General features: G+C 36.2%; 1 protein-coding gene and 1 long non-coding RNA gene across 5 annotated transcripts in view; one reads left to right on the forward strand and one right to left on the reverse strand.

Annotated features, from left to right (window-relative positions):
• LOC138166537 (uncharacterized) overlaps positions 1-21,630 on the forward strand; it is a 101,069-nt gene extending 79,439 nt beyond the window's left edge. For both annotated transcript variants that reach the window (XR_011169611.1, XR_011169612.1), the window contains 2 exons: positions 7,062-7,170; positions 19,218-21,630. This is a non-coding gene — a long non-coding RNA (uncharacterized lncRNA). The remainder of the gene's footprint in view (positions 1-7,061; positions 7,171-19,217) is intronic.
• The window catches only part of CARMIL1 (capping protein regulator and myosin 1 linker 1), a 404,323-nt gene that overhangs the window by 161,430 nt on the left and 216,689 nt on the right, over positions 1-26,204 (reverse strand). For all 3 annotated transcript variants that reach the window (XM_069095035.1, XM_069095037.1, XM_069095036.1), the window contains exons 6-10: positions 24,910-25,007; positions 24,488-24,558; positions 24,034-24,107; positions 8,702-8,777; positions 673-761 (exon numbers count right to left, since the gene is read on the reverse strand). In XM_069095035.1, the coding sequence (XP_068951136.1) occupies positions 673-761; positions 8,702-8,777; positions 24,034-24,107; positions 24,488-24,558; positions 24,910-25,007 (408 nt within the window). The remainder of the gene's footprint in view (positions 1-672; positions 762-8,701; positions 8,778-24,033; positions 24,108-24,487; positions 24,559-24,909; positions 25,008-26,204) is intronic.

Consider the following 26,204-nt stretch of genomic DNA (forward strand, 5'->3'; position numbering starts at 1 on the left):
TTTGGTGAGTGTGTTTTTTTATTCCAACACTGAACCTGTTTTTTCTGAAAATTATAGCAGGCTGCTCACTATATTTTATTTCTCATTCCATGAACTCCTCATGAATGCAAAGCTGATTGCTTTAATTGTTTAAAGGCTAAAATTGTAGCTTTTTCCAGCATCTAATTTATCATAAAATCAAGATCATTATTTTAGTTATGTTTAGCTTCAAATAAAGCATTAAATGTTTTGATTAAGAAACTTTCTCCTTCTCGCACTTTGTGGTATTACAGTTCTTTGTTCCACTGAATTCAAGTTTTTCAAATATCATGACCTGGATAGAGCCCATTTGAATGGCTATTGATTATAAAATGAAGAATATCTGAGTGTTGATGTGCCAAGGGAGAAGACCAGTAAAGAAAGACTTATCAACAGAAGAAAGTAACTGAGAATGGATAAAATATCAAGTGAACCCAAAGCATCAGGGGCCATCAAATGCAAAATATTGGGTGATTTTAAGTGCTTAAAAACACAGACTTTCATGACACTGAGAGAAAGAAGATGATTGGTTTCCTTCTTCTAAAAACACATCCTCCTGTACCTGTGGTCTAAGAAACTTTGCATTTACTGAAAGAGTAAATAAAGGGGGTGGGAGGGACATTTTTAAAAAGAAGTATTCAGGTAAGTACTTACGTTCTAAGCCCGGCATTTTCTAAAACCAATTCTTCCAATCGATTGGACCTACTCACCACTCTCAAGATTTGTTCGCAGACATCAGTGGACTGTAACAGAAACATTCTATGACTATTCCATAATGCAAAATAAAATGTTGTATTGCAAAGTATGTCAAAGTGTTTTGCAAATCTTAAGGTACTATATAAATGTCAGATATTATTAGTCAATCCCCAAAATCAATACATTGGTTACAAAATGGGACAAAGCATCCTATATCTCAGTCATTAGTAAACTGAGTTGATTATTGATTGTTCTATGCAAAGAAGAGGAATGCAAATTCAAAGTCTCAAGATTCAACGAATGTCTAGACTGACAAAAATGACAAGAACAAAAAAAATGGTAAATGCTGGAGGAAAATAAGTACTCAAATGGTGGAGCTTAGTACTTATCTGAAAATTCTGAAAAAAAAAAGTTGAAACTATACTAGAAATGTTACTGAATTGTATGCATCCTCTGACCCAATAATATTGCAACAAGGTATATACTGTAAGGAGGTCAAAGAAGGGAACCTGATAGGTACAGGTATAGGTATAGATGATAGGAATATACACGGACTAGAATGTGCTGGTAAAAGTTTAACAACAACTCTCTGAAATGGGAAAGGGGAGAAGGAAATAAGCACTTATATAATACCTTAAATAATACTTATATAATACAAGCACTATTAACATTTTCTCCAGCAGTGTCTTAAAGTCTAGATAATCAACAAAGCAAGCAAGCCCTGACTTGTAGCATCTACTGATTTCAAAGGTGTAAATTCTCACACCGAAAATAAATAATCAGAAGCAGGTTTAAGTTGACTCCATCACACCCCTGGGCATAGGGATAGGTGCATGTATATGTAGGTATACACCCATGCATACATATGTGCTTACATGCATACACGCATGCATGTTTGCATAGCATCCAAAAAGTTTTAGTGCAGTTTTAAGCTTAATACCTTTAATAATTTAAGATTTTACTAATCCTTCTGGTATAGCCTATATATGTATGTATAGGGAATTGTACTTCTTGTGGTAGCAGACAACTAGAAATAAAGTGGGTACCAAGTAATGGCAAAACAAATTACAGCATAATAACAAATTATTACTGTGCTATAAGAAATGACAAATAAGAATCTAGAGTAATTTTGGAAGACATGTATGAACTGATACAAAGTGAAGCAAGCAGAACCAGGAGAAGAATTTACCTATGGACTATAACCATGTAAAGAAAAACAACACTGAAAAACATCAGAATTCAAATCAATACTAAGCTCAATCTTGACTTCAGAGGACTGAAAGTAAGGAATACAGGTCAAGAGGAGGGGGTACAAAGAGATGATAGTGTATCCATGCAGAAAGAGTCTGGGAAACTGAATTTTTTCTACTTTATCAGGAATGATCAATACACTTAATTAATTTGCTTAACTGTATTTTTTTTCTTACAAGGAAAAGTTTCTTATTAATTGGGGTAGTCACTTTAGAAGTGACTGTTTAAAATTTCAATTAAATATATAAGTATGTGTATATATGTACATATACAGTACATATATATATATATATATACATGTATTTTATAAATTGATATGTGCTACCAGTAGCCAGAGAAAGTGGATCTTTTGAAAGGTCTGATGTATGTACATGAGCTTAAGATATAGTCAGGAAAGAAGGAAAATAAGGTAAGAAACTCAACCATCTCTGGGGGTGGGGGAAGGAGAAAAAAAAATAAATCACATGATAATTTGTTGTATATTTGAAAGGAATAACAAGTTAAGCATGGTAGATTTGCTGTTTCATGTGCATGTTTTTTTTTTATTCCATAAAATAAAAATTAAATAAAAAAAAAAGAATGTTGGCATAACAGTTTAATGTCTATGGCTATTTGGGGGCAGGGGGAGAGATAGGTGGACAAAAATCTAGACAGATACTTTTAACAGTTTGGAAAGCAACTAATATGCAATCTACCTCTACTGATAAAGACTGACAATTTGTCAATATCTCACAGTTAGGTCTAGGGCTGTGGTATCAAAACCAAACAGATATGGATCCCTACCAGGTGAATACTGACTTATAAAACCACAAATCTACATTATCTATTTTGTAATGTATTTTTATTTATTTTCTTAAACATTTCCCAATTTCATTTTAATCAATTTACAACCCCATTCTAGAATTTTGTGGGTTAGAAGTCTGACATATCTAGCCCAGGGTACTGAGAGATTAAATGCCATAGAGCCAGTACATGGAAGAATAAGAACTTCAGCAGAGATATTCTCCACTTTAAGGCCAGTCCTTTATTTATTATACCATACTTCCTTTCTCAGTAGCTATATAAATCCTCTAAAATTGAATATTTAGGCCTAGGCAGAAAACAAAAATAAATCTCTATGTACCTTACTAAATGTGATAGTGAATCAACACCATTTTTAAACATTATGGTTCATTGTCTTGTCTGATCACGTTAATTACTGGAACAGTACCTAGATCATGAGTCTAATTATTCAGTCTAATACCATGAATAAAAGTATGTTTTTGAAAAAATAACTAAAAAAATAGCTTAGAAACACACACTCATGAAGAACAGTGCCTGACCTATATGCTGTCTTATTCCAGACAAAAGAATGATAATGCTGCTGTATGGATTATACTGCAGTGAAGTTATCCAATTCCAAGATACAGGTGATATGGTGGTAGAAAGTCATTACATTTGACCTTATGCCTGCAAATTACATTATGCTGATTATGATGATGCTCAAGTTGTCATTCCCTTTTACTAAATGAGTCTTTGTCTTTATTATATATATGAAAGAAACTGCTCTTCTGTATTGTCATAATAAAAACTGTTAACTTCGAATGACTTGATAGGAATAATTTAACTTCTAAAACCAAATATATGACTATATAATCTTATGGGATACCATTATTTACTCTCAAGAAGTACTCAAAATAAAGAGGGACCTAAAAGAATATATTTATTTTATGGGCAAAACAAAACCCCAGGATATAAGGAATTAATGGGTCATAGTGGGGCAAACTTCTTTTTAAGGCTTTAGTGTTTGAGCTACATAATATGGGAGATGATTACAGCCATACATTTATTCAACAAAAATTTACACTAAATGACAACTATGTAAACAATACCACAAGTGATAAAAAGATTATTTAGATACAGTTCATACCTTCAAGGAACTCACAATTAAAAAAAAAGTATTGGGTGCATACACGTGACAATAAAACAAGACAGAATATGACAATTACCTTGTTATTTACTAAATTCCAGTTATTGCATTTGGGGAAACAAAAGAAATAGACTGAATGATTGCTTGGAAAGGGCAGCCATTTTACATGGATGTTCAATTAAAATTCAACAAATATTTATTACTAAGTACCTAAAACAGAAGAGCTTATGTGTTTTACAAGAAGGCACATATGCAGAACTTTAGAAAGGTAGGTTAGAGACAGAATGGAAAGGCCCTTTAAAATACTAAGCAAAGAAATTTGCATTTTATCCTAAAGGCAGCAGAGAATTGACAACTTATTTTTAAGTGAGAGTAAAAGTCATACCTATGCACTAAGATTATTTTAACAATTTGATAAAAGATAGATCAGAGAAAATAAGGGAACTAGAGACAATTAGGAGGCTGATGCAATAGATTAAAGCTATATAAAGGTCAAATATTTAATTAAGGTCAAATATATTAATCAGTGTATATGCAAGTTTAATTAGAAAATCATTAAAAATCCTATAAACAATTCTAAGAAAATACTATAAAAACCATATGAAAAGTGCTGGGATCGGTGCAGTATAAGACTTCTTGAATAAGGGTGAGTTTTAAGTAAATTCTTTTTAAGAAATTGTGTATATGGCCTGAGATAGTTGGATATTCTGAGGGAACATGGTGGAAAGGATAAAGTCTCAGAAGCAGTAATAAGCAATGTGTGAGGGTTAGTAAAAATATATTAGCTTTGGAAAGGGCAACAGCGAAAATCAAGAGATGAAGCAGGTAAAGTAGTGGGCATATTTAATATGAATCTGAAGAGTGATATAAGAAGGAACAAGGAGCCTCTACAGGTATGAAATATGCATATGACCCCATAGTAGGTGTTCTGAAATATTTCTTCAATTAAGTTAGGTGGGAAGTGGACTATCCTAGCAGTTATATCTAGGAGAGGCTGGAAGAGAAAAAGATTGGAATAAAGGAGATCAGTTAGGAACCTTAGATGATAAGGACATGGGGAAAGCAATGGTGGAATCTAAAAAACATGGAAGAGGGAGAAATAGATGAATAATGATCTGAAAGCAGAGGTTGAAGGAAGATTGATGTAAAACAGTAACTGTAAGTAACCGATTTTGAGAAACTGGGCATATTTGGTGACATTGCTAGTGATGGATTTCATAGACCTTTAAACATTGAAGGTACTTCAATGATCATTCTGGGCAAAAGCTATTTTTAAAATGAGGAAATGTAAGCACACAGTTTGATTTACATTTAAATAAAGCATTGTATTTTCTCATAAAGTTTTACACATGAGGAAAATGAAGTTCAGATATGTGACGTTACCTCTCCACTGGGATCAAAAATAATAAGTTTTGGAGCCAAGACGTGAACCTGATTCCAAATTTAACACATCTTCCATTAATGAGGACTTTCTAATATGGTTGCACAGAGGTTTTCAAAATTATCGTTCCTATAAGTATCTTTGAGAATTTTTCTTTTTTTCCCTTCTTGAATACATCATTAGTATATATTGCAAAAAACAGGATTAATGGTTTAAATAGGTTTCATTACTTATAACATTTGCAGTGTACTAACAGATTGTTCCCCAAAAGGATCTTACCACCTTGAAATTTCTCTACTAATGTACAGAGGTATCTAATTTTTTTTCCCTAACCCTACCAGCTATGAATTTTATCATTTTTGTAACAGTGCAAATTGTAAAGCTGGTTTCCCTTCAAATTAGGTCTCTCTAGGATAATGCAATTTATTTTACACCAATAAAGATCCCTGTGCTAAGATTGTCAAGGGAACAGTATGATCTTGAATGCTTTATGCTGATCTTAAATCAATTTTTCCAACATTCATTCTTCCTCTTTTAGTTAATGGGTATTAATAAAAACTATGGATAAGACACCAACATGAAATAAGTTCCTTCTCAACTTTATATTAATACTGGAAAGGGGCTATATACTAGAAGCCAGACATCTAGTTTCAGTTTTTCTATATCCTTTGATATACATCATGATACCTTTTGAAACTTCATTTTCTTGATTCATAAATTGAGAAGTTGGACAAAATGATCTCTATGGGCCCTTCAATCTCTAAATCCTATGACATTACTTTTGACATTTTAATGCTCAAATAGTAAACTCCTTATCCATTAACAAGTATTACTTGAATAATGAAGATACATGATGATTCTCATATTTTATTGAAATAAAAATAATCATGTTTTCATGTAAGCTATAATAGGAAGCAGTGTCCTAGCACTGAAAGAGTGCTAGGGGGGTGCCCAGGTAGCACAGCGAGTAAGAGCACTGGCCCCAGTGTCAGGATGACCTGGGACAGAATCTGGGCTCAGATACTTACCACCACACCCAGAAATAACTGGCCATATAAGCTTGAGCAAGTTACTTAACCCCGATTCATAAAAAAAAAAAAAAAAAAGAGTGCTAGGTTTTGAAGTCATTGGGCCCAGGATCCAATTCTAGCTGTGACTTACTTTGTGGGTGAAACCTGGGCAAGTCTCAAATCTTAGGCCTCACTTCCCTCATCTGTAAATTGAGGGGTTGCATTAGCTGGCATCTAAGATCCTTTATGAACAATCACAATTATAAACACCTCCCCCTTATCTATGTAGTACTCACAAGTGCTTTTCACCAAGCACTTTCACATACATTAACTAATTTTTACCTTCACAGGATAGGTATCATTTTAAAGATGAAAAGTTAAGTGACATTGACAAAGTCACATGGCTAGCAAGTGATGAAGCCAGTTGAAAATTCAGGTTTTCTGACACCAATCCAGAGCTTGGCACAGTGCTTAGCACCCAGTAAACACTTAATAAATCGTTATTGGCTGACTGGCTTTGGCCTTACTATTATCTAGGAACAGAGAGGAAGAAAGGGCTGTTTCAGTGGGTGATTCAGTTCTAATGGAAAGGGATTAATATGCTAATGCTGATATGGTGGCATAATCATGGGTCCAGCTCCAAAGCTTAAAATTTAGAAAGGCCTATCAGAACCCTTCTTGAAATGTAACTGTTAAAGGAAAACTTAGGTAGCAGAAAGCAACAGACCAAGGAGACATTACCCTTGGATTAGCATTGAATTGATTCTTACTGCCAATTTCTTTTTCCCCATTCCAGACATCACTAACAGGATGCATCTGTTGCCACCTGAAGGCTCCAGACTGACCATATGCTCAGCAAAACTCCTTTCCTAACCCAAACTATGCAAGATGATTCCTAACTTGAGGTAAGAGTTCTGCTGGGTTTCAAAAACTTTTTTTTGTCTCTGGCACTTTTTTTATTGCCATATTGATGGTTTAGCTATTATTTGATGCTCTGGATCACCTGGGTCTCTAGCACCTGTACATTCCCTAGTTCTTCTGACTTCTGCTCCTGCTATATCCTGATTCCCAAGCACTCCATGGATTGAACATCCGTTCCTGTACCCATTTCCTGCCTTTTGTTCTCAATCTAGCTTTAGTTTTCCTAGTCATGACTTACTACTCTGTTCCTATGATTCATCACTGCCTCTAGTCCAGACAAATAATTCCCATTTTCATTTCCACTCAAGATTCAGGAACACAGATGAAGCAACAATGCTTGTGTGCAGGGGGGCTAGGTGGCACAGTGAGTAGAGTGCTGGCCCTGGAGTCAGGAAGACCTGAGTTCGGATCTAGCCTCAGACACTTAACACACACAAACAAAAAACCTAGCTCTGTGACCTCGGGCAAGTTACTTAAACCCAATTGCCCTCCAAAAAGCAAAAACAAAACAAAACAAAATCATTGCTTGTGTGCTAGTCATACTGGTAGAAGGGGAATCAATCCATTAGAAACCAGAATGATGTCTTATGCAGGTTTCCTAGTAAAAGTCATAAAACCTGCTAGTAAACTCAAATCTTCATTACCACCAGCCACCAGAGACAAACAATGATATCATGAATTATCAATGGCCAATTTTTACTTCACATCATATCTTTTTCCTGATTCCAAAGTCCCCTTATTTACATCCTCTGAGAGCTAGATACTCTCATGGGAACCAGAAAGTTAGGCGGAGGGAGGAGAGCTATTATAGTTTCTTAAGCTAAAAAGATAAGCAGAAGGGAAGACTTGGAAGAATTTTTGATATCTTCTTTTATGAATGTTGAGCTTAACATTCATGAAAACAAAAACCAAAACCACCAAATTTCCATAAATATACATTTCACTTGCACTGCTTAAAACAGTTCAAGTATATTTACCTTTTGAGGGGAGTTTACAGCATTTACACTAGTTATATATAATACTGTGTGTTTGCAGGCATGCAAACACACACAGACACATAGACACACAGAAAATACAATTCTCAGCTGAAAAACTAATGTTAACTCTTACTATTGGACCAGACCAACTTCATCAGTTAACTTTTCCCTAACTCTAAGCAAAAGGACCAATTCAAAAAAGGAAGCCATGACAGGAATGTAAAAATATGCTTTTTCTGTACCAGCTGTGCAAATGTAACCCTCATAGTTCTTGCCAACTGGATGTAGCTTCCTGTCTAATCTAAAATTGCCTGAAGCAGCTAAAAAACCTGAACTAAAGCACTTTTCTGAAGCATCTCACATTACAGGTTTTGCAGAATGTTTGGCAAGTCATTTCTAGAAAGGGTAACAGATCCAAGTCTCTTGTACTGAGGGGTAAAAAAACTCCACCTTTTTTTTTTTAAACAATGTAAACACAACAAAGCAAAACTGACATGTATAGGTTTGGGATTTTTCTTTTAAAAAAAAAATCACTTACCAATTTTAGATCCTTAGAGGACAGCTTTGTGAACCATTGATTATATTCCAGAGCAGCAACGATAGGTATTAAGTCTCTAGAAGAAGACATGTGAACAAATTTTAGGTACGAATTCACAACATAGCCCTTCTACCATACAGGTAGTCACTTTATTTTTGATCTAAGACATTCACATTTGCATGATATTTACTGTTATTTACAATGGGACATCAAATCAAAATGCTTTTGGCAGCTAGAATATTTAATTTGATTCTCTGACAGATGAATTCTGACATCTATTTTCATCTTGAATACAGTACACAAGGGATTCCCACATGGGGAGGAGGCTGAACTAAGTTTCCCTTAATGTCTCATTCAACTCTTAAGTTCACACGAAAAAAATGAATGAAGCTGGAATCAAGCATCTTCTAGTCCTAGGAAAACTTTTTTAATTTTAACTCTATATTGACAAACCCTCTGTTTCTATTCTTAATGTCTTCATTTAAGATATTAATTTGAATTGTTTCCTCTCCAGAAATACTCTGAATGGCATGAAATAAGATGACAATTACTAATTGTAATCAAGGCCTGTGCCTAGCTCAATACTGTATTACACTTGGCACGTTGATGGTAAGGAAAAAAGGTTGGATAGTATACTAGAATTGAAGTCAGGAGGACCTGACTGGCTTACTGGTTGAGTAAGTACTAGTGACCTTTGGCAAGTCACTTAAATCTCCCTGATCCCACTTTGTTCTTCTGCAAAATGGTGATAAGAGATCTGCGTTGCCTATCTTGCAGGATCAGTCTGAGGCTTAGATGAGATTGTCATATATGTAAAATATTTTGAAAATCAATGTGGTGGTTGTCATTACAATTGTTATTTATCATTCAGCTGCTTCCTTACAATTATACACGAATCTTTCTCTCAAAGTCCTGTGTGCCAAACACAGCTATCATCTAAGACATTTCATCAATGTCCATTTCTATGCATGACACATCCTCTGCCTTTTACCTACAGAAGCAAATTTTTGTGTCCATGCAAAAAAGGAGTCAGTCTGTATTTACTGAGTGTCCAAGGATGAAAATCACTGCACTAAGCATCAGTATTCCGCTCCCTGCCCGTCCTTCCAGGAAAAGCTTATCACCAAGAAATTTATCATCACAGAAACTGCACCAGCTTTGGTGCAGAAACCACACCTCATTAGTGCCCTCTGCCCCTGTAATTGGAAAAGGGGGCAAAAACGAAAACAAAAACCCACCAGCTCCTCCCAAGGGCCCCATTTAAAGAGGATTCAGAAGCACAGTCAATTCTTTGCTTGCTACCAGCTCCCCTCCTTGGATTATCATCGTCATGGCCCTAGTATGCAAGGTACCTTCTCCTTCCCCAGTGTCTCCCTCTTTTCTTTGCTCTTTAGCTTCCTTTTGTGTCTCATCTTCCCCCATTAGACTCTAAGCTCCTTGAGAGCAGTAACTGTCTTTCTTTTTCTTACCTGTTTCTTAGCACTTACTGCTTGGCCCTTAATAAATGATTTCTATTGTATCATAAAATGTTAAGTAAAAAGCTATATTCATTTGTTCACTTTCTGAGTTCATTTGTTTACAGTCTTCTCATTCCATAACATATTTCTGCTCACACACTCCTTGTCTAATATGATTTTCCTCTGTGAATGAGAAGGGATTCTGGCAACAGCCACATCATCTTCACATTTACTTGAGGAATCACGCATCCCCAGAATGACTGCAGCGCCTTTTCATTTTCTGTGGCCTTTCCTCAGAGCCTCACCTTGAGAAAGCGCTTCAAAGTGAGCCACTACTGTGTGCCGACAAGTTCCAGCTGCTTTCAGGGTCAATATTGCCTTAAACAGTCCCCAAAGGCTCCTCCACTCATGACTGCTCTCCTACAGCAAACCATCCAGCCACACATTTGGCAGCCTGCCCTCACCTTGTCACGTTCCATGATTACTTCAGCCTGGGCAGCAACAGCGCATCAGAACATCATTAGTGAAGATTCTGTTCTGTTGTCTGATGTGAAGTGTGGCAAGTGGGCCTCATAGAAACAGCCTCTCAGGAACAAATAAGGCTTTGTTAACAGAGTCAGCCCTTAACACCACTTGTGCACTCACCAGGCAGGATAGAACCATTTATATGCATTTCATGCAAAGAGACTTCTGAAAGCTAACTAGTTCTCTCATGATGAGAACTATGAGCACAATTGAGTCTGTAAAAGAAGAAGCTAATAAAAGCATATCAAAATTTTCTTAAGTTGAAAACTGTCTGGGAAACTGGCAGACATTTGGACAATTCAATTAATAACATAAGAATGCATTTGTAACATGAGACATTGTGGTGGGATGGAAAGAGCACTGGACTTTGTGCCAAAAGGTACAGTTGCAATTAGGAATTCTGCTACTTTTGGCAAATCACTTTTTTAGGCTTCAATTTTCTCATCCATAAAAGAGGGGGCTGAACTGGCGATTTCTCCAAGGTAACCGATAGTTCTAACATTATAGGTCTGTGAGGATGGTGAAGCTAAAATTACATCTTTTCAATTATCTCTTCTACATATCCAGTTTGAATCTCTACCTGATTTCTAGTCTGGAACTTTCAGCTGCCTGAAGGGCATCTTGACCTTGATATTACCAGTAGCACTTCAAACTAAACATGTCCAAAACTAAATCCACCATTCTCTCCTCCCCCCAACTAGACCCCCACAGCTTGCTTATGTCTGTTTAAGGTACCACCATTCCAGAAATATGAAAACTCCAGCTTATCTTTGCAACATCCCTCTTCCTCACTCCCTACATACAAACCCTTCAAAGTCATGTTGATTTTATCTCAACATGCCCTTGAGCTCCCAGTTCCTTTTTTTCAGTCACATGGCTATCACCTTAAGGTTTTCAAGACATCACTGTCACTTGCCTGGAGTATTGTATTAATCATCTAACTGATCTTCCAGTATCTGTTCACTCCTTTCTCCAAAATATTTCACACAGATGCCAAAATAATTTAATGCACAGGTCTGACCACATCACCAAGAGACTAAGAGCACTAAAAAACCTTTACAGACAATTCTCACTTTAGCAAATGGACCTTTTGAAGACCTCTACATAAAGTGAGGGCCAGAGATAGAGAAGCAAGAGAAAGAGGAGGAACATGCAGAGCCTGGAAGAACAAACAAGGGACAGACATGTGTGCATTGGACACAGCCAAGAGAGGATGGGTGACATGCAGGATTGGGGGAGATTAAGGACTGACACATGGGCCAGTGAACAGAACAGGGCAAAGGTCTCCTCTCTTGTCAGCCTCAAGTCAAATTCACAATCTGGTAGTGGCACCATAGAAAGTGGTCTTTCCATGTGTTCATTTTTCTATTTTCACTTAGAAGGTTTTGATTTGGAGGCTTTTTTTTTTGGGGGGGGGGGGAGGAGCCAGAGTGCCAGGAGAAGAGACATGAAAGGGAGAGAGAGAAAGAAAGAAAGAGAGAGAGAAATATCCCAATACTGTAAGTTAACATGGATTTTGGGGGAATGTAGATTTCTTCCAGTAGTTTTTAAGTAAAGCCAAATGTGCATAATGAGAATTTCCATAAAGTGAGAATTATCTGTTTTCAGGGGTGGCTAGGTGGCGCAGTGAATGGAGCACCGGCCCTGAAGTCAGGAGGACTTGAATTCAAATCCGGCCTTGGACACTTGACACACTTACTAGCTGTGACCTTGGGCAAGTCACTTAACCCCAATTTCCCTGCCTTCCCCCCTCCAAAAAGCAAAAAAAACGCAAAACCAAAAAACAAAAAACAAAAAACCAACCAACCTTTAGTGATCTCCTAATGCCTCTAAAATGTAAAGTCCTTAGTCAGGCATTTATGACTTTACCCAATCTGACTCTAATGTGTCTTTCCAACCTTATTAGAGGTTACAGGGCAGTGAAGTTGACAGATAGAGGTCTGGAGTCAGGAAAATCTTAGTTCAAATCCAACCTCGAATACATGATAGCTTTGTGACTTCAGGCAAAGATTGTTGTGAGGATTAAATGAAATATTTGTAAAGTGCTTAGCCTGTGTGCCTAGCCCACAACAGGAACTTAATAAATTCTTGTTCCCCTCCTCTTTAATCCTATATGAATCCCCCTCAAGTACTCAAGCTCTATCCAAATGGAATGCCAGCTTCTCCCTGGATCTTATTCTGCCCTATCTCACTTCTGTGCAGGTAATCCACCACCCCTCGAATGTGCTCCACATCTTAACCTGATGGAATTCTTCTCTTTCCTCAAGGTCCAGCTTGCCTCAAACTTTTTCTTTCTCATCTGTGGATTATGCATTCTCATCTCCTGTTCTGTGGCATGCTCCTTTAGGATTTTCATTATCCTGGCCACCTTCCTCTGGAAACTAAGTAATTTATCAACATTCTTCCTAAAATATAGTGTCTTGAAATTAACACAATAATCCAGAGGAGTCATCCAAGTGGACACTGACCCATTAATGTCTACCCTTTGGTTCCAGTCTTTCAACAATTCCAAAGTCCACATCTTGTCCATAAGGATATCATGAGGGATTTTGTGATATTTTTTGCTTTAGTCTAGTTCAATTATATCTATTGAATTCCCTTCATATACCAAGCAATGGAAAAATGGCAAATATGGAATGACCTGTTCTTAATGTATTCATGTTATTTCTTAGTGTCCTTTTTTGTTGTTGTTTGGGAGGGAGAGATCTTTGATTTCACTGGTTTAGAGAACTTCTGATTAGGAAATGCCTTTAACTAATATAGATCAAAAACTGTTCTGTAACTTTTAATTTTAGAGAGTTGACTGATAACACTAAAAGATTATATGACTTGCCCAGTTACTTGCCTTGCCCTGGGTCAGTCAGTTTATGTAAGAAGCAGGACTTAATGATTTCTGTTTCCTTTTCTAGATGTTTATAAGCTATTCCTTTATTAAGATATTCTAGATTTTTTTTTTTTGGCCAGGAATCAAAGTCATTCTTTAACTTCTTTCAAACAAAAATAAAAAGCACAGCATTTCAACACACTTCAAAAACAGTAAGTTCATGAAGTGTTTAATGGATTCCTTTCAAAAAATGTGTTTTATGGAACTTTGAAAAATATTTTCCCTACATACAATAAGAATAATTAAAAAGTGGTAATTCTGATGTGGCTTGGCAGGCATTATACTATAGGAAAACCAAGCCGATGGCAAGAAATTGATGTTTTTAGTTACTTAGATCACAGGTGGGGAAACCTGTGGTCTCAAGGCCACATGTGACCCTCTAGGTTCTTAAGTACAGCCCTCTGATTGAATCCAAACCTCACAAATCCCTAAAAGGAATTGTTATGTGAAGTCTGGAGTCAAAGGGCCTCACTTGTAAACCTAGAGGGCCACACACCAAAGTTCCCACCCCCACTTGTATAAGTATCCTGCAGAGATTTAAAAATGGAACTACTATTCAGAACTATTATTCTGGTTCACATAATAAAACAATTTTTGAACAAAAGATTAATAAGCATGTTTACATGTTGCAGATCATGCTATATAACTAGCAATTCTACCTCTGTTTCTTTCTCACATACACATTTGTACACACACATACACACATTCAGTTTGAGTTCTTTGGAATGAAAGTCTTAATTTATTATTCATGAAGACTTCACACTGACCTCCCATCAAAACCATGAACTAGAACAACAGAGTCAACAGAAAAACAGATTTATGAGACCACATAAAACCAAACCAAACCACAATTCCCCACTCCTCTTCCCAACCCAGATAAAAAAACAAGAAGCAACCTTGGAATCCACAGGTAATACCCATAGGTTGGTTTTCTTTTTTGAGAAGCATAAATATCACAGTTTAAATTTGAAAACCAAATATTAGCCCATAAAGTCTTGGTCACATGCAAATTAAGCCATCTATTTTCTCATTTTATTATAAAGTAAAATTTTATAATATATTTTAGTTATATTAATTATATATATAGTTATATAAGGTCAAATGAAGCAACATGTAAAATGCTTTAGAAGTCTTAAAATACTATACAAATGCTAGCTACTTTTATTACAGGTACACACATTTTTCTTATCAATCAATAGGTAATTATAATATTTTGTGTCAAAAAGCATAGTACAGGTGTGCAAACACACTGTTGGTAGACCTATGAATTTGTCTAACCACAAAGAAAAGCAATATGCCTTATTTTTTTTAGTAATTACAGTAAACAGTCCTTTAATTTGGAGAACTTACTGCTAGGTTAAATGTCAAGACCAAAAAAAAAAAGTTCACATACATGCCAAAATATTTCAAGCTGCAGAGAAGCAAAGAACTGGAAACAAGGGAAATGATCAAAATACAAACAGAAACAGAGGAAGAGGAATGTGATGGGATATTACTGTAGAGTAACAAACAACAAGTACAGAGCATTCAGAGAGAAATGAGAATATTGATGCAAAATGAACCAATGAAGAATGAAGCAAGCAGAATGAAGGGGGAGAAACCCTGAAACCTGTGTAATTATAATGACCAAGCTTCGCCTCAAAGGAGAGATGAGAAGATATATTTATTTCATATGGAACAGTACAAATAGAGAGCTAAGGTTACTGTTAGTTTTGCTGGACAAACTTCATGATCCCCCGTCCCCCCAGTTCTTTTTTAAACAAGGGTTGGGCTCTATGGAAAGGATGGGGAAGGGATGTATTTGGAAATTAAAGTGATATAAAAAAGAAAACATCTAATTGTTGATTACCTTTGTTTTTACAACACTTTAATTTTCAACTATATTCCTTCCCTATTCCTAAATCTGCCTTTGAGGAAAAAATCAATTAGCATAATCAACCAATAAATCCAAGGAGTCTGACAGTAAATACAATCCTCCATACCCAAAGCCCCACCCTTTTCCCCTGGCAAGAAGTGAGGAGGATACATTTGTTTTCCTTTCTTTTTTGGAAACAAGCTTTACCATCACAATTATAAAGATTTCCATTTCTTTTTGTTGTTTTTCTATCCATTTACAATGGTATAGTCATCGTTTATATATTTCCTAGTCATCTGCTCATTTCAGTTCATAAGTTCAAAGCTTCCCAAACTTTCTAAATTCTTCATTTTCACTATTTTCTCTGCCATAGTATTATCCCATTATATTTCAATAACAACGTATTTAGCCATTTCCAAGAATCTGATGCTATGAATATATTGGTATATAGGGTTTCCCCAGGAGAAGCTAATCCCCTGAAATCTCATCACCAAGCAATGTTTGATACTCAACACCTTTCCAACTTCCTCAGTGACCTCTGCCCACTGATTAGGGGCCTAGAAGGCAGAGAAATAAACTCTTCCCAAAGCCTTCCTTTATAGAGGACTCAGAACTTTCTAGGTAAGTCCATTTTCCATTAGTGGCTCTCTTTGGTTTCAACTTCACAGAATATCATACCCCCAATGTCAACTTCCTTTTTTGTGTCATCTTCTCCCTTTAGATGTTAAGACCTTTGAGGGTAGGGACAGTCTTTCTTTTTCATATTTCTTTTTTTTTTTTTTTTTGTAATTAATCGGGGCTAAGTAACTTGCTCAAGGTTACACGGCCAGCTATTTCTGGGTCTGGTGCTAAGTATCTGAGCCTGGATTCGATTCCAGGTCATCCCGACCCTGGAGCCAGTGCTCTTACTCACTGAGCCACCTGGCCACCCCTCTTTTTCATATTTCTATCCCCAGTACTTAGCACAGTGCCTGACATAGAGCATTGAATTGAATTGAAATAATCTAAATGCGGAGATTTTTTCCTTATATGGAACTTCAAGTGATATTCCTGTGACTGTGTGTGTGTGGCATTCCATTTATTGAGTGGCAATATGGCACAGTGAAAAGAATTTCACTTCTGCTATTTAGTAACTGCCCAAATTTGGGCAAATGACTTCCTTCTGGTCTTCAGTTCTCTTATCTATCAAATGAAGGAAGGTAGATATGATGACTATAACCATGATAGCATTTACATAGCACTTTAAGTTTTAAAAAACACTTTAAATATCTTATTTAATCATCTCAATAACTCTAGGAAATAACTCTGTGCTATTATTATCCCCATTATAGAGGTGGGCAAATTGAGACAAAAGTTAAGTGACACTTCCATACAGAGCTAATAAGTCTGTAAGGACATATCTGAATTCTGGTCATCTGATCCAGCACTCTAACACCTGTACCACCTAGCTGGCTGATAACAGTAGATTACCTTTTAAAATCTTTTCTGCTCTAAATTTATGATCACCTCTAAATTGGGACATTCCAGTTGAGAGAAGACAATAATGGCTCCATAAGTTAGACCCCTCTGTTCAACATAGGATTAAACATCATTTCAGTCAATCAGGTATGAATATAAAATACTTCAATAGAACATTACTTTTATTAGAACATGGAGAGATCCCACAATCAGGTCCTCATATTAAAACCACCACTGCCAAAAACCAACAAAACCTAAAGGCCAAGCAACAGGGAGGTGCATATCATGGGGCAAGAGAGAGAAATAAAGCTCATAAGTCATAACCGTGGTCATGGCCTGTAGTTAAATACAAAATGAAAAATGCAGCACTTGGACCGTTGGCTTCATCTTAGAAGGGTAAGCCCCAATTTCATACCTGAATGATTTTAGAGCACAGGAACAAGTGGGATATGTAAACATCTGTCTTATACAAGTGCTCAGGCTGCAATGTGTATGCCTGTCTCAATGCAAACAGCCTCTCCGTTATCCTGCTTTCCCCTACCATTCCCCTTTGGGATCTCCCATCATGGTATGAAGGTTTCTATATAGGCATGGTTGTCATTTTGACTAATTTCCTCCATCTTGGGAAGTGGTAGCAGCTTTTCACCATCAGCCAACAACATTTATTGAGCTCCAGCCCTGCTATGCTTTCTGGCAGGCTTTTAATTATCGTATGACCTTTGATCTTAAATGGTAATCATTGCTGCTAGCAGTTATCAGCATTTTAGTGAATTCAGTCATCAATCTTTAGGATAAAGAGTAGTATATTTATTTTTCTTCAGCCTCTCTATAGGTCAACAAAATCCAGTACTATCATAATGCTGTTACTATTGATTCTTTTTTTTTGGAGGGGCAATTGGGGTTAAGTGACTTGCCCAAGGTCACAGGGCTAGTTTTTGTGTTAAGTATCTGAGGCCAGATTTGAGCTCAGGTCCTCCTGACTTCAGGTCCAGCCCTCTATACACTGTGCCACCAACTGGCCAAACTAAGAAAACTAACACCAACTGATTAAGGGAGAAGCATTTTTGGTGAGTAGAGCATGACATTGCTATGCTTTTCTTGAGTCAACTCACTTCTTGTTAGACCACCATTTAAAAAATACAACTGACAGTGTTTTATTTTCATAGAAATATATTCCATTCCCATTTAGAGTAAAAGATCAAAACTTAACAGGAAGCAAAAAAAAATCTACTTAAAAAGGGTTTAAGATGAAGAAAAGGCAACTCAATAGCTTTATTTCTGTAGGACTGTTCTGAAACTGTTTCCCCAGTAATGATTATATCAATCTAAAAAAAGAAATTTAAAATAAGCCAGCAAAAATTATTAAAAGCCTAACAATGTAGGAATATTTCCTCTACCTTTAAGTCCTATGTGATATGATCTATTCAAGATTTTCCACCTGGGGTTCATACAGACCTGTTCTTCATGTTACAGGTCACCCACTCACTCTTTCCCCTCTGCCACTTAGCTAGAATTCTGAAAACCAATGATATGTAAGAAGTGAAACATGCTGGAGAATTCATTAGGAACAAAAATTTTTGATCCAAAATAACCATTGCCACTAAGCTATACTACATTAGAATTAGTTAACTCCCAGAAGCCAAGTGCTGAAATTAAATATATGAAGATTGTCAGGCTTTTGTCTTACTCACATGCACAGCTGTGAACATTTTCCCTTAAATCTTGGAAATAAAGATATATAAGTTCACAGAGGATGTATATTTTCTTCAGAACACAGAGACACATCAATGTTTTACAGATTTTCATGTCTTTCTTATATGCAACAAAATGGTTCCTTCTGGTGTAAATATCACTGAAGGACATGTATCCAGTAAAATTTCTGTGAATGATTTACATGCTTTTTCTCTTTAAAATCAAGAATAGAAAAGGTATAAGAGAGCTAAAAATATTGTGTGTATGGAATTTATTTCTTCATGGAAAGACAAGTAATGAATGGTAAGACAAGTGCTGCTGCCTTACAAATCAACTAAATCCAAACACTGCTCAAACATCAACTGAGCACCACACATACTGTGTGAATGATGAGAATGATTTAATCATTTTAAGGAGGTGAATAATTCCCATAAACATTTAATGGCAGAATACTGAACTAGAAATAACACTGGACTGGGAGTCTAGAGAACTGGGTTTCAGCATTGCCCTAACCTGTTCTCTGACCAAGGGCAAATCACTGTATTTCTTTGGACTAATTTTTATCTGCAGAATAAAGGGATCAGGCTGGGTAATCTCTAATGTTTCTTCCAGAAATAATATTCTATGATTCTCTTTATGATTTAGGAGACACAAATGCTTTGGGATGAGAACAGCATCTAAGGCTCTTAATCTGTGGAACAGTTGTCAGATACAGAACAACTCACTATTCCCTGGAGAAAAGAAATAAAACAATGAGCTTTATACTTGGGAAAAAAAGAAAAATTTCCTTAGGACCACCTTGCTGAGCATAACCCAAACTCTGACTACAGATAGCATCAAAATCGAGAATGTCACCGTGATGGATAAGAAATATGATGACACATCAGCACCAGTCTGCAAGGAGCTGCTGGCAGGGCTCTTATGAGCCAAGTCTAAACCCAACGATGCATATCTGAGTCTTTAGAGGATTGATGAAAGTAGCTGCTCTTAAAAATCTAAGAACAAGAGAAATCGATGCATTAAAAGCTATAAATTCCCCACATCACACTACTGCCTCTCCCCATCATCCTCTGCCACTCCAAATTATAGTGTAATTACATTTTTAAATGACAACTCATAGCCCTCTAGGACTTCCTGTGGGTAATTTATAGCAGGGGCTTTGTGAGGAATACCTTCTGGTGACCCACCAATGCCTAAAATCAAACAAAATGGAGGAACATACTTTAAAAAATCAAAAAAACAAATGCAAACATACACACACATACACATCCACCCTGGAGAGATGGGCTGAGACACTTAGATTTGGTCACAGAATAAATCTAAATCTTCTTATCTAACTAGGGAAAACTTTCATTGATAGGGGACTGAAACTGAAGTCAGAAAGCCTGGAATTCAAATATGACCTCAGAGACTTAATGATTCAGTGACCCTGGGCAAGTCACTTAACCTTTCTATGCCTCCATTTCCTCATCTGTAAAAAGGGAATAACAAAACATATGGTCAGTGTGTCCCTACCTTACAGATTGTTGTGAGGAACAAATGAGATACGTGTAAAGTGCCTATAAACATTAAAGTTGCTATCTAAATGCCAGCTATCATTATCATCATCACAACTTTGGTGTTTACTACCTGTTGGACCCTGAGTAAGTCACATAATTTAATGTCCTGGACCTCAGTTTCCTTATCTACAAAAGGAGGACTTGTATTAAAAGCACTCTGAGCTCCCTTCTGGCTCAAAAGCTAAGATCTGATGATGTGCAGAGCCTCTGGGAGGCAGGAATCCCTGAGAATGAGTATATTAAAAAGCTGTATTACATAGAGAAGAAGAATGTCTACACTAGAATGAATCAGACTCATTGAAGTATTAATGTATATGCCTCATCTCACTGACTAGTCTAGACAATTCTTGAAGAGTAATTATGGAATCCAATTTCTTTATTCAATAACATTTATTAAGACCCCACTATGTGTCAGGAAATTTGCCAATGTACTCTGTATACAAAGATAAATTGAAGCATATCCTGCCTTTCAAAGGCACTCACAATCTACTGGAGGAAAAAAATCAGTATATACAAAATAAATAAATGTGATGTCTCATAGTAAGCAGAATCTGGATAAAATATTTGGTGAATAAATGCTTTAAAAACAAAGAAGGGAAATATACATAGGGTAGATGATTTATAAATATATAATCTAATTTAGCATGTGCCTGTTTCAAGCAACATTTAGTTTCTCTTTTAGAAAATATGGGGACTGACCTATATCCTCTCTCATATATTACAGCTCAAAATCCCATGATGCTAAATATACAAGGTGGCTTGTAGTCAGCATCTCCTTAAGAAACTAAACAGAGTTGGTGAAAGTCTCCATGACTAGGCATTTCTGCACAAATCTACAAGAAAAAAGTTCAAAGTTGGCAAACACTCTCTGAAGTAATCCAGTATATTTTACTATACCTACAGTTCCACCTATGTCAAAATTCACTCCATATTCACTTATAATAAGAACTCTAGCTGGACCAAGTACTTTCCTTTTTTTGCTCTCCACAAGTCATTTTTAATGAAATACACAGGCAAGAGCTTATCTAAAATTGGCCTTAGAGCAGGTGACTTTTTTTGTGACTTGGACTCATGGGTAGTACTTGTAAATGTTTAACAACTGACTTTCTGGTGGGAAATTTATGCACAACATGCTTTTAGGCTTAATCTGGATTGTTAACATTTTTTCCATCCTTTTCTCAAGTCTTGACAATCAACAAAACAATAAATCAAACCCTGATTTGTAGCATTTGCTGATTTCTAAGGTATAAATGTTCGTCCTAAAAATTTAGCCATTAGTTCTTGTAAGCCAGTTCAAGATGGTTCCAATATAACTTTGTGTGCAACACTTTGGCAGGCTGGTAAAGTCTATGGACCCTCTCTCAGCATAATATTCTTAAAAGTATAAAAAAAATAGATGGGATTACAAAGGTAGCTGGTTGAAAAACAGTTAACAAAATATTAAAAAACAAAAGCAAATTCATAGACCCTAGGTTAAGAAGCCGGTGAGTTCCTTCTTAAGAAAGAAAAGAAATATGGCAAACACAGAAGCATACCATTACCAAGAAATGAGTGGAAAACAGAAAATAACAAATGAAAGAGTAACAATTAGGCAGAAGGCTCTTACACAAATTTTTTCGAGTGGCAAATCATTCCATCTAAGAAAAAACAAATTGCTACCCGGAACAAGCAACAATGATCACCACTGGAAAAAATACCTTTTTGTTTTAGTTAAATGAAGGGAGAGACCCTCTTGACAAGACAAGATGGTAAGGTAATAATCTGATAACATGGGAGGGGCTTTCTCTTGGCAGAGTTTAGATGGTAGGAACTAGGATACATACTTTTCAACGACAAAGAGGGGGTTAGCAATCACCAACTGTTTCTCTGGAGCAAGAGTTCTTAACCTGGGGTTATGAGGTTGTGAACTTGTATATACATGTATACACAAATGTGTGTGTGTGTGAGACACATACAGATGCATTTGTATGTGTATATATATGCATATATGTATACATACATATATACACATTTAAAAATTTATTTCTATGTAACTAGTTTGCTTTCCAATTCTTTGTCTTCTTTTGTGTGAGTGGGTTTTTTTTTTTTTTTGCTTTTTGGAAGGCAATTGGGGTTAAGTGACTTGCCCAAGGTCACACGGCTAGTTTTTTTTTTAACTCAGGTCCTCCTGACTCCAGGGCTAGTGCTCTATTCAATGCACCACCTAGCCGCCCCTCTATGTCTTTTCTTGCAGGCATTTAAAAAAAAAAAACAACATTCTTCTGAGAAAGGGCTTCATCAAACTTTTATGACAGAAAAAAGGGTAAGAAATTCTGCTCCAGCCTAAGTAGCAGAGGCTACCCCCAAGATTTCCTCTCATCATTTCCAATGAAAGTAAAAAATTTGTTTTGTAGAGATGCACTATTTATAAATTGTATATGTATATTCAGATTTCTCAAAATCTACAAGACTCACAAATACTTCTTACTATTAATAACAATTTCCATTGAATATTCTACATTTGACAAAGTACTTACATCACAACAACCTATACTATCAACCCCATTTTACACATTAGGAAACTGAGGCTCAAAGTGTTGTAACTGGGAATTAACCCGGAGAGTAGAGCAGTCTAGTGTTCTTTCTACTATAGAGTTCTACTTGTACATTGCATGATTTTATCACACAAGAGAGAGGCAAATAAGTTGGGAAATTAGTTTTCCCCTGTGATATTTATCTGTATGTATAAGGGAGAGAAGGGACAACTTGGTGGCATGGTAGACAGAGTTTAGCAGAGATGTCAAATTTGTGGCCTGGTCAAAAGTGAGTATCGGAACAAGATTAAAATGTAATTGGGGGGGAAGGGGGGCAACTAGGTGACATGGTGGATAGAGCACTGACTCTGGAGTCAGGAAGACTTGAGTTCAAATCCAGCCTCAAACATTTGACACACTTACTAGCTGTGTGACCTTGGACAGGTCACTTAACCCCAATTGCCCTGCGTTATCCCCTCCAAAAAAAAAAAAAAGAATTAAATCAAAATCTTTTTAAAGTTCTTTGCAAACCAGAAAGTGTTATGTATATTCTAGATATTTTAAGTATCTGAGAGCAGTTTTTAACACAGGTCTTCCTGATTCCAGTCCCAGTATTCCATCCACTGCAGCACCTAACTGATATAAAATAGTTAAAGAAAACTGTAATACGTTTTAGCTATATTACCGGTCAACAAAGTTTTTGTGGACTAGTCTTGGAACCTAGATATCACTTATAATGTTCATGCTATAGGAAAATGCAAGACTTTCTACAACGTTGAGCTCTGGAGACTGGAAATACATCACTCTACCATAACCATGGCAGCTAGTGCCAAGTAAGAATGGAATTTGTAGCTTAGAACAGCATGTGCATACACACATATTCATGTATGTATGTATGTGTGTGTATATATATATATTATATAACACATCCTTGGAAAATTATTTTATTAGTTTCCTTCAAAAGGAAAATTTAGTTCTAAAGTTTAGGCCCTTAGTTGTCACTAGTCTCTATAGTATTAGTTCTTAAAAACAAAAAAAGGTGCTAATTTTTAATAAATTACTACCTGGGTAACTGTACGAAGGGTACAATTTTTTGGAAAAAAACTAAACCATAGACACCATCCACTAGCATCAAACTAATATATAAATGAATGAGTGAATACTTGGTACATTGTCACAAAAAAAAAATCATAAGTGAACATCCACTTTAAAGAAAATCAAATCTTTGTAAGCTTTTGATTCCCAAAAAGCAATGCTTATGGCAGTCCTAGGACTAACCTGATTCCCACCAAGAAGAAACTCTCCCGTGAGAATGGTTACTCCAATTATGTACCAGTAGAGAACTGCAGCTAGGGAAAACAATTTGGGGATAAGTTAAGACATACTCACCTATGGTCAAGGTGGCTAAAATCTTGCAAATTCAGTTCCCTAGTGTCTTGAGTCAGATAAATAGTATCCACATCCTACAAGAAACATAGTTTGTTCAACTGAATAGTTCATATGTATAACCAGAAAAAAATTATTAAAAGAATTGAACAGTTTTAAAAATGGACAAGGGATTTTACCTTCAGTTCAAATGGGTAATCTACCCTAGGAAATTTGAAAAGTTTCACCCAATGTGAGGAAAAGATACCTTCCTCGGGAACATATAAGGAAAAAAGTGGCTGAGGAAACAGTTATTTAATCTCTAGATTAGGAACTCTTAACTTTTTAGAGTCACAGACTCCTTTGGCAATCTGGTGAAGCCTATGGACCCTTTCTCAGAATAAATCCAAACCAGAAGTTCAAAGAATGTAAATTAATAATCCCTGATCTAGATAAAAATTTGGAAAGATTGACTCACCCACTGTACTTCTTCTCTGTATGGAAATCCAAGCCAGTCACAAACACAGGCATACATCTGAGAAAATCCTCCTAAAATAGTCAGTTGAAACACTAGTGAAAATCATAGGTTCACTGTCATTAAACAATACAATTTAAAAATTTTTTAATCTTAAACATTTAAAGAGGTTTCTGATGTTTAGAAGCTTTTAGAGCTAGGAAAACAGAGCCAAGATAATGCCACACATGTCAAAGTAAATGCAGAGTAGGATGCAATGAGGCTTAAATATAGGATTTTTATCCACCAATCAAGGGTCCACTCTGAGTTAATTACAGGTTAAAACTAATTGCACCTTTACAGCAACCTGCTAGGAATAGAATTCAACTTCCTGGCATGAAGTATTCTAGCTAAGATTAATATTTCAGATTTGAATGCCTGCTTACCACAAGGCCCTAGTTCTGCTACAGTCTGGCTGTCCCACAGTGCCTGGAGATTGGTAAGTCTTTCAGAGGGTTCCATGGCAATTTTTTTCATAATTCTCCTAAAAGATAAAGTTAAAGAACATAATAAACCAAACCTTCCTAAGTAATTTTCATAAAAGTTTATTTTATGGAAATATACCATTCTTTCTGCAACTGATGTATTCCTGAAAAGTTGTATAAACTGAGTTTTGTTTTTATGTTTGCTAATGAAACTAACAATTTTCAAGCATCTAGTGGAAAATTTAAATTGTGAAGTTAAGAGTTCTGTTTGTAATATAACTAGCCCTAACTTAGTTGTTTGGGTTGACACTTGTAGAATGACTAAGGTTATGATTAACTGAATCTTCTGGATAAAAGATTCGTGGTAGGTATTGGAGAGGCACAAGGTAGCAAATTGGGGATAAAGGAATGGAGACACAGGGAAGACCCCTACTGGGAGAGTTGTGGGATCAGAATGAGGAGGCTTAGGTTTGATTCCTAGCTCTGATAGTTGGCTGTGTGGTCCTGGACATGTACTCAAGTTTCTCATAGTGCGATAGAGATAACATTATCAAAATAAATCATCTCTGTAGAGTATTGCAAAATAATCTATAAAAATTCTGCTTTGTAGTTGTTTGGATTCTAGATAATCCTATAGGACAAACAGACTAGATGACCAAATGTGACAGCATATGTGATATTCTGTGCTCTCACCCACATTCCCTACCTATACAGGAAAAGAAATAGGTAGCATCATAGATAGCATGATGGATTTGGAGTCAGGAATACCCAAAATCAAGATCCGCCTCAGACTCGTACTGTGTGAAGCTGAACAAGTGATTTAACCTCTCTGAGCCTCAGTTTCCTCATCTGTAAAATGAGGCCTCCAATTCTGTTCCAATTAAAAACCAAAGATTCTACGAATGGTGTAGCATTAGATTTCCTTAAAGTTGACCATACACATACAGTATATTTAATGATTCACTTAGAAGGGAAAGAAAAAAGGAAAAGAGAAGAGAATAAGCATTTAAGACAGTACCTACTATATGCCAGGCACTATGGTAAGTGTTTTTACAAATATTAACTCATCTATTCCTCACAACACTATTATTATCTCCATTTTACAGTTGATGAAACTGAGGCACACAGGTTAAGAGACTTCTCCAAGGTCACACAACTAATAGATGTCTGAAGCTGAATTTGAACTCAGGTCTTCCTGATTCCAGTCTACATAGAAGGTCCTGTGAACAAACTTATTCTACCCTTGAAAGAAAACC

This window comes from Petaurus breviceps, unplaced genomic scaffold, assembly GCF_028583685.1.
Source record: "Petaurus breviceps papuanus isolate PSGF00001 unplaced genomic scaffold, PetGlider_PUasm1.0 224, whole genome shotgun sequence".
Taxonomy (NCBI): Eukaryota; Metazoa; Chordata; class Mammalia; order Diprotodontia; family Petauridae; genus Petaurus; species Petaurus breviceps.